The sequence below is a fragment of the Rhinopithecus bieti genome, unplaced genomic scaffold (genome assembly GCF_001698545.2).
Source record: "Rhinopithecus bieti isolate Rb0 unplaced genomic scaffold, ASM169854v2 scaffold_14885, whole genome shotgun sequence".
Lineage (NCBI taxonomy): Eukaryota > Metazoa > Chordata > Mammalia > Primates > Cercopithecidae > Rhinopithecus > Rhinopithecus bieti.
Window position 1 is genome coordinate 159,406 of NW_016807971.1, and position 9,248 is coordinate 168,653.

Below are 9,248 nucleotides of genomic sequence, written 5' to 3' on the forward strand. Positions count from 1 at the left end.
TTTTAATTTTTTAAAATATTCTGTCCTTTAAGGTTATTCTGAGATGTCTGCCTTACCCTGTGTCCTCACATCATGAACCTTCTCCTATTTAAGAAGCAATCCAAGGCCGGGCACGATGGCTCACACCTATAATCCCAGCACTTTGGGAGGCCGAGGCAGGCAGACCACCTGAGGTCAGGAGTTCAAGACCAGCCTGACCAATATGGAGAAACCCCCATCTCACTAAAAATACAAAAAAAAAAAAAAAAAAAATTAGCCAGGCATGGTGGTACAAGCCTGTAATCCCAGCTACTTGAGAGGCCAAGGCAAATCCCAGCTACTTGAGAGGCCAAGGCATGAGAATTGCTTCAACCTGGGAGGCGGAGGTTGCGGTCAGCTGAGATTGCACCACTACACTCCAGCCTGGGCAACAAGAGCAAAAAACTCTGTCTAAAAAAAAAAAGGAACCAATCCAAATGGGCAAGCTATCCAAGGGAAAACCAGAGTCATAAGCCACTTCACAGGAAACATTTGTGCCAGAAGGGACCACAGGCCCTATCTAAACCTTGCCTCAGCAACGTGAGGGTCAAAGCTGGTCGGCGACAGGTTTAAGGTGACAGAATTGTGACAATGTCTATCTTAAGAATCACACTTAAAGTTATGGTGGCAATGACAGTAAGTACTAAAACAATATGATATAAATGCAAAGTATTTTATGTATGTAAAAGGAATTCAAAAAAATGAATACAGAAATATCTTTCTATATACTGAGAGGCACAAGAACACAATGATGAGGGAACTCACAACCCCTGAGCTCTGGAGATAAACTGTAGTCACTTATGGCAGCAGAAAGTTTGGTCTCATTTTTCTCAACTACACTTTCAAAGGGAAACTTTCAGTAATTCCATATAATCTAGCAAGGGTCAAAGACCCCTAGTGGAGGAAAAAAATCAGTCAGGTCACACACAAAGAGAAAATTGCTTTAGTTTTGCCAAATACAAAATTTTGGGTAATCAGTCGGGCACAGTAACCCACACCTGTAATCCCAGCACTTTGGCAGGCTGGGGCTGGGGGAATCACATGAGCCCAGGAGTGTGAGCCTAGCCTGGGTAGCGTAGCAAGATCCCATCTCAACAAAAAAAAAGTTTAAAAAACTAGCCACGCATGGTGCACACCTGTAGTCCCAGTTATTTGGGAGGCTGAGGTGGGGGGATCACTTGAGCCCAGAAGGTCAAGACTGCAGTGAGCCAAGGTTGTGCCACTGCACTCCAGCCTGGGCAACAAAGCAAGACTCTGTCTTAAAAAAAAAAAAAAATTGACTAATCCACTTTGTAAACTAGGAGCAGGCAATAAATTTTATTTCACTGTTTAGTAACATTTAGAAACCACTAAACTTTAGTTGACTAAGATGGCAAGAGTGGCCAGTTTTGGCCAGGAAGGTGGGCTAGTAGAAAAAAGCAAGGAAGAAGATGGAAGTGGGAGGGGAGGTGATGAAAAGTAAGAGAAAAGAGGTTGGAGGAAGCGAATGACAGAAGCAAAGGGAAACAGAAATGGACCAACTGGAGAATGTCTGAGATTCTGAGTGAGTGCTGATAGCAGTAACACTTGATTAGTGGTTGGCATGCAGCTGTACTATTATCTATCACCTTAGCTGCACTAATCCTACATCTTTTATTTATTTATTTATTTATTTATTTATTTATTTTTGAGACAAGGTTTCTGTCTGTTGCCCAGGCTGGAGTGCAGTGACGTGACCTTGGCCCACAGCAGCCTTGAACTTCTTAGCTCAGGTGATCCTCCCACCTCAGCCTCCCAAGTATCTGGGACTAAAGGTGTGCAGTGCCATGCCCAGCTAATTTTTTCTATTTTTTGGTAGAGATGGAGTCTTGAGATGTTGTCCAGGCTGGTAACTCCCGGGTTCTAGCAATCCTTCTGCCTTGGCTTCCCACAGTGCTGGGACTATAGACATAAGCCACTGCACCTAGCCTTTTTCATCTTTCTTTATAGGGAAATCTACTCTGCTCAACAGGGTAGAAATATATTATTCCCTCGTACAGTGCTCTGAAGAGCAATAACCAGAGATTTCCACAAAACCAAATCCAAACTTTATAGCCTCTACTCTAGTTAAAATTGGCTTCTATTTCTACTTACCTGGCCTGGGTGGATTTTCAACTTCTATAGCCTGGTTCACAAAATTATCTAATTCATATGTTTATGGAAGGCCTACTGTGTGCCAGGCCTGGGGGATATAGCAGTGAACAAAACAAACATGATTGCCATCTCACAGAGTTGATTACTGGGGGTGCGACGAGCATCAATCATTAGCAGTGCAGTGGGTGTTTGCAAAAAGGAAGGTGGGGGGTGAGCATAGGGTCTCTAACACTACATGCAAATCTTTCAAGGGCAACTCAAGTCCTGGCTAGGGAAAGAGGAAATGGGGTAAATCCAAAGACTGGCAAGAAAATATTAAAATGTTACAGTTAAGGTTCACACTGATTAAAAACAAACAAAACTCTAAGTGTTCACAAACTGAACACAGCATTCATTATCTGTAACCACATAAACTTTAACTCCTGAAATGAATAAACATCCAGAGGGTATTTTTAATAATACTTAAGTAAGTTCATACAGACAACACAGCCTAATATATTACAAAATCTAAAGTACCTTTGGAATCATTAAGAAGCAAATTACATTCGTTGAGTTTTACTGTTAACTATATTTCTAGTACTTTGAATATTGGTATCTCACAAAAAGAATCAGGTCTTAACATGTGGCCTGCCTGACATATACCTCAAGAAAAGGGCTCCATAATCAACTAGTTTAGGAAATGCTGCACACTCTAAAAACCACTTGGAGACTCACAGATTACTTTCAGAAATTAGGTTATCTGGTAAGTTCTACATAAAAGAACTCTGCTGAACTTAGTCTGAGCCAGTATAGGCCGCATATCTCTTGTCCCAAATGCTTGAGACAGATGTGTTTTGGATTTCGGATTTTTTTTTTTAGCTGCATTATACTTACCAGTTCACAGCATCCCTAACCTGAAAATTCGAACTCCGAAATGCTCCAATGAGCACTTCCTTTGAGCATCATGTCAGCACTCAAAACAGACTTTGGAACATTTCTTATTTTCTGATTAGGGATATTCAACCTGTACTTCCCCAAAACTTACTAGACGATGGAACTCTTTTCTCGTACTTATTAACAGTTCACATATTGCTCCATGGAACACATGCAGGATACACTTTAACTTAGGGTACATACTGCTTAACCTGAAAATGCAATTAGTTATCAATCTCCCACCCACACTAATAAACTGGTATTTACTAAATACTGTAGGACTATAAAAGCAGCCCCCAATGAATTTCTTGTTGAAATTCACTTAGATATGCTGACTTACTGTTTTAAAAAGAAATTTTGTAATGAATTAAATTGCATCTTGAGATGTTAATATAAACAAATTAATTTTGATTTAATTTTGCTAAATTGCTAGCAGTTTACTTTCTCTAAACATGAATTTCCAGAGTATAGTTAATATCTTAATTTAAAAAGATGCATTCTCATAATGAAAAAATATTAGACTAGAAAAAATGCTGACATTTACCTCTGCTCTACTATCTGACATGCCTAAATGCAAATATCTGTAAATGAGGTATCGACACGTACAGTTCATGAATAACAAGTACAGGGCTATTATTTCTGTGGTTGTGGTGTTATAATTCATAACTGACTCCTGCTCTGGAAATACTATTATTCTGAAGTCTATATAGGAGGCTTTATGAAATCAAATTCCAATGACTGAAAATGTTTCATCATTCAGTTAACAATTTTTAAAGAAGTCAGTAAACACTTATTTAGTACCTACTATGTGTATACCACTGGGTTAGGCACTTCAAGGATGAAAGTATTTTCTGGGACCCCAACACAAGACAATGGTCTACCAATAGTGAAGAATAGCTTAAGTAAGTACTTACAAACTCAGGGACCTAAAGGCATTGCAATAGCTAGCACTAAAGCAAGCTGCTGCTGCACTGGGGAGGCTTACAAGACACCTAGGTGAATTTTAGGACACCCAGCCCACCACAAAAAAAAGCCTGTAAGACATAAGGGCCTCTTACTAAAAGGGCTACTTTGGTAATCTGAAAGTATCACATTAGTCTGCAAAATAACCAATGTTAGATTTGGACTGAAAACTTGAAAGCTGTTAAAGTTTCCATATGCACCTGTGTAACGCTTTTTTAAAGCCAGTTAGGTAGGCTTAACACATAGCTTAACATTGATATTAAGAGCACCTTGAGTTAATTAAGTCTAAACCATCAGAGGTTTCTTTAAAGAATCTATAGGAGAAGGAATTCAATTTCTGATAATCAGAACAAAGTTGAATTTTCACTTAGGGTATGGGAATGGTGGGGAAATCACTTCAACTATGTTACACAACACTGAAAAAGCCTTTTCCTCTTTCATACAGAAGTATCATGACGACTGTTAGAAATGTAAGACAAAGTACATCAAACTATATCCCTCAAACTTGGGATGTTCAGCAGTTCTCAGCAAGCAAGGAAAATCAAACAAATTTTGCAAATTACTCTTTCAAAAACTGGTCGTGATGAGAGGGATGACAGCCAACAATCTGCAGCTATTCACGAATTTTTTGTTGTCGTTGTTGTTTTTTACTGGTTTAACAAAACATAAACCAACGCATGAGTTCCAACTTTAAATTCTGAAATGAGAGAACTGGAAAGCTGCTGCTGTGTGCCTTAATGATCACATTTTCTTTTCCTTTTATCTTTCCTTTAGAAAACTTAACAAAGACTAAGCTCAGAAACTTTGACAAAACATAAGCCAAGGCAACATGGGCTGGAGAAGACATGCAACGTAAAAAAACAACCTCAAACAGTCACAACATGTCCCAGTAAGTCTGCTTAATAAAAGATTAACTTTGTTCTGCTGAATGCTTCAAAAATCGCGTTTCACAGTATTTTCTAATTAAATATGCTTTAAATACAGTATGTATGCTAATAAACGTGGACCTCAAATACATGTGCAATGAAGCAAAGCTGATGTTCCGGATTACATTCTAATAGTCCCGAAGAAAATGGTAAACTGCAACTGCATGTGCAAAGCTGACAGAGTGAAAAGAATGGTGAGGCCAGTCGCCCTTCCCTGTCTACCACAGAAAAAGAACAAAGTTCACACTGATTTAACATTACAGGGGCGCGCCAGAATGTCCTGGGGGTTTCCCTCCAACACCAGTTCTTGGAGAGGAAATTGATGCAAGCGCCTCAGTCAAGTTCACTGTGGGCCCTGCCGCTCCGGGAGTCGGATGTGTCCAAGGAACCGACGCCGCGACACAGGCGACGTCCTAATCGCAACCCTAGGAAATGAGGGTCGCGGCGCCTGGGTCGGTCCTTCTCTGAACGCTGCCCCGGCAAGGCGGGCGACTGGCGTCAATCAGAACCATCCAAAGTGGGGCAAGAGGGCACCGAGGCCCGGGGGAGGGGGACCCCGCCCGGCCCCTGCGGGAAAGTTACTGACTGGCCGGGCCCGAGTTTCCCGGCGGCCCCAGAGTGCCCGGCGCCCCTTACCTTCCTGCCGCTGCCGTCGCGAGGCTCCAAGAGGCCGGCGCCGCGGGTCTGGGACAAGGCGGCCGTCTTCTGGCCCTGCAGGAGGCGCGGCCCGCCGGAAGACAGCGGCGATGCCGCGGGGCTAGGTGCGTCCTCGACCTCCAGGCTCTCGGAAACGTGGATGCTGGGGGCACAGCCCATGCTGGCGGCGGCGCCGCGGACACGTTGGCCGGTAGCCGCGATCCGGTCAGCAAACGGCCCACCCGGCGCCTTGGGACCGCCGCGGGCGCGGTGTCATCGCCGCCTAGGCAGGCGGCGGCGAGCGCGGATCTCGCGTCAGGAAGCCTGGCCGCCTGTTTTATCGCGGTGCGGGCGCTGCGGCGGCGGCAGTGGGAAGGGAGCACAGAGGCGGGTGGCGTGCCGCGGCCGCCCCTCCGAACATGCCCTTCCTGAGGCAGGAGCCGCCGGCCGCCTCCCTCACATCGCCGTGTTCCACTCGGCCGCGCTTCCGGGGAAATACGGGGGAGGAGATTTGCGCACTCCTTACCCGGGAGCGGCTGAGTCCACGCCGCGCGAGCCACGCCGCCCTCGCCGAGCTGCGGCGCGACCCTCGGGGGAGGCGAGCTCCCGGCCGCGCCCGGCCCCGCTCCCGCCGCCGCCGCCGCCTCCCCGGCTCCAGACTCCGCCTAGCTTTGGACACCCACGCCGCTCCGCCTGCTGGGCAGCCGACCCGCGGAAAAGCTCCCCAGGCCAAGCGCCGGTGGGGCACAAGGCCAGCCTTAGACGCTCCCGCTGGCCGGGGTTAAGGCGCGGGGTCCTAGGGAAGCCCCTAGGGTCGGCCGGGCCACGTCCGCCGGGGTAGGGAGGGGCGCACCTCGGCTCCCGCGGCGCCTGGGGCCGCACCGTCGAGAAGCGCAGAAACGGCTGCGCGCACCCGGGAGTTGCTGGCGGTTCGGCTCCGGCTCCGTGATCCGGGCCGGGTTTTGCCGGCAGCGCGCCGCGCCCAGCCCCCAGCGGTGACCTCCTGCGGGTGCTGGCGTCAATGCAAAGCAGCTGGGGCGCCAGCAGCCGCCTCTGGGCGCCGCCCGCAACTGAGCATGCGCGGCCACGACCAGCGCGTCGCCCGACTGGGCTACCCAGAGAAGGAGAGAGACTTGCCCAGGGACACACAGCCACCTCCGTCCCGAGGCCACCAGAACCCCAACCGCCAACTTCGAATTCCGGCTCCGTAACTTAGCGGCTAGGTGACCTGGGTGGGGTCACCATGTGTGAGCCTTGGAGCTGTTACCCAGAAAAGAGACCGGTGGAAGGACCTCCTTTGTGGGGGGGGGGGGGCGGTGAAAGTCAAACTAGGGCGCCGCGCGCCGTGTCCTGTGTGGGTGGGGCCTGGGCGTCTGCGAGAAGCCACAGTCCGCGTGCGCTCCCTCGCAAGCCAAAACCTGGCGTGCCACGCCTCGGACTACACAGGCTCCGAGGCGGCAGCAAAGTTATAGCCCGGTGCAGGCTGCAGGCGCCGGTCCTCCTGTCATTTTAATCAAAGGGCTAGTCCAGCGTCCGAGACCCCAAAGGCAGGGGAAGGGGCGCTGTACGCATTGCAGGCCTGGGGCTTATGAGGACCCCAGAAACGCCGGACACGCACACAGCCACCAGCTTGCTGTGTGAGCTGGGGCCAGTCGCTTAATTTCCTGGTGGCTGGGGCTCCTCCCCCACCAGCTGGAGGGTGGTGCCCCTGGGCGTACATCATGTATCCTGTAGCTGGCTACCACGGACCCCCGCCAGTCTTCGCGCCCTCCCTAGGCTCAGGGTTTGCGGAGACCGTGGCGCGGTGCAGCCGGCTCTTTCCTGTCCTCTCCCACCGTCCACACCTTTCCTAGCCCGGCCCTGGAGCGACCCTGCGAGGCAGCCGCTCCCGCCTCGGGCCTGGCTACTGTAAAGACCCGGAGGCGTGCTGCGGGCTGGATTCCCTGCTGTAGCGCAGGAGTCCGTGCTGTGGCGCTGGGACTGCAGCACAGGTTCAGGTGCCGGGTCCCCGGAGCCTCCATCTTCCTGGCCCGAGCAGGGTAACCCGAGAGCACGTTACTGGCCAAACTGCCACTAGCTCGTGGCTCTGTTACCAAGTTTAAGCACAGTAAGCAATATTAATATTATACCTCTCTGCCTTATAAAAGTACTACTGGCTTGGTGAAGTGTCTTAAAAAAGAAAAGATTTTTAAACATCACTCCTTATTGCACCTAAATCGTAGAATTTTTTTCAGCCTTTGCTCTGCAATTTTAAGAGGTCTTCTTTCCAGGTAGAATCTGGAGCTCTGTAAATAAAGGATACTTAATGGAGAAAATGCTTTGAGCCGCCAGAGTTCATGGAAGTTTGAAGCGCTACCTCTCCTCCCCGCCCCGCAGAGTCGTCTGGCCTTGACGACTCCCGGCGGCGCTGACCTTGCCGCTTCTGGGGCTCCAGGCGGCTCCGGTCCTCTCGGCCCTCCTCTGCTAGGCAGGACCTCCCTTGTTAGTCCTTGGGCCATGCACTAAATGAGGGGGTTGGGGCTGGGGTATCAGCTGGCCTGAAAACCCCCGTGTGCCCCGCCCCACACCTCGCTGACTGCCGGGACTGCCTTGTGCTGTCCTGAACTGGTCACTTACCCTCTCTGTTCCCAGAAAGCTGTAACTGATTTCCAGCTCTGCAATTTTGGGACCCTAGACTTAGAGACCTGGGGCTATGAATGATGCAGAAGCAGGTAGGAAAGATAGGAGTCATCTGCCTGCTTCTGGAGTCTCAGTCCACTTTTTCCCATACCCAGAACCTCAGCCTGGAATACTCCAGGAAGTCACAGGCCCTTCCTCTCAGCTCCAACCACCTAACATCAATTCCACCCTACCTCTCCTCCCCCGGCTCTAACCTGCACCTTGAGGTTCCTGAACACTTCTCTACCCTGTGACAGTGGACAGAAAGTGGGTCACACTGACAGAAGTAACCCAAACGTCACTGGCATGTGCCACCCACTAAATCACCCAGGACTCCCAGGCCCCTGCAAAGAATCCTGTCCCTACCAGGTGTCTAGAGGGCTTATAAACAATCCCAGTACTGCTGGAAGGTAGGCTGCCTCTACCACACCAGCCATGTTCAGCCTCACTATTCAGTGGCACAAAGTGAAACACGCTTCACCAGATGCCCCAATCCATTTTCCCCGGGTCGAGGGACCCCCAGCCCGAGCTGCTTGACTTCCACAAGACTCAGACTTGTAGCTGAATGTCTGCTTCAGTTCTTACTCCAGGACTCAGGCATGAGGTCAGTGGGGCTGGGAAAGGAGATAAACCAAAGGACCTAGGACCAGCCTCCCTCCTACACCTGTAACTGGCACAGATTTGTGGGTTATAGGTCAATCCATTCCCAGGAGACTCCTTAGTCCTCATGGCGCCCCTCACCAGTTCATTAGAGGCGTGCAGATGCCAGGTCCCTCACAGCTTTGCCTGTCTAAAATCCAAACCTACTCTGCTTCCACACCTCTTCTACTAAACCTGAGTCTCTATAGGGCCAGTTCTCCCTCCTGGCTTGATCTCCGTCTCCACCCAGGGGTCAGTCATTCAAAGACTGTGCCACCTGCACCCAGTTCTTTGTCTTCCTTCCCTTGCCTTCCCCCATTGAACCATGCCTGAGGCAGCCACAAGTGGGAGGGCTCCACACCCTGAGGTCTGAATCCCAGCTCT

General features: G+C 49.5%; 1 protein-coding gene across 2 annotated transcripts in view; it reads right to left on the reverse strand.

The window, feature by feature from the left end:
* The window catches only part of PDE8A (phosphodiesterase 8A), a 157,208-nt gene extending 149,336 nt beyond the window's left edge, over positions 1–7,872 (reverse strand). The window contains exon 1 of one of the 2 annotated variants that reach the window (XM_017884272.1): positions 5,568–7,872. In XM_017884272.1, coding sequence (XP_017739761.1) covers positions 5,568–5,747 — 180 coding nt within the window. In that variant the 5' untranslated portion in view covers positions 5,748–7,872. The remainder of the gene's footprint in view (positions 1–5,567) is intronic. The other variant, XM_017884273.1, reaches the window with a different exon arrangement.
* Between the last annotated feature and the right edge of the window lie 1,376 nt (positions 7,873–9,248).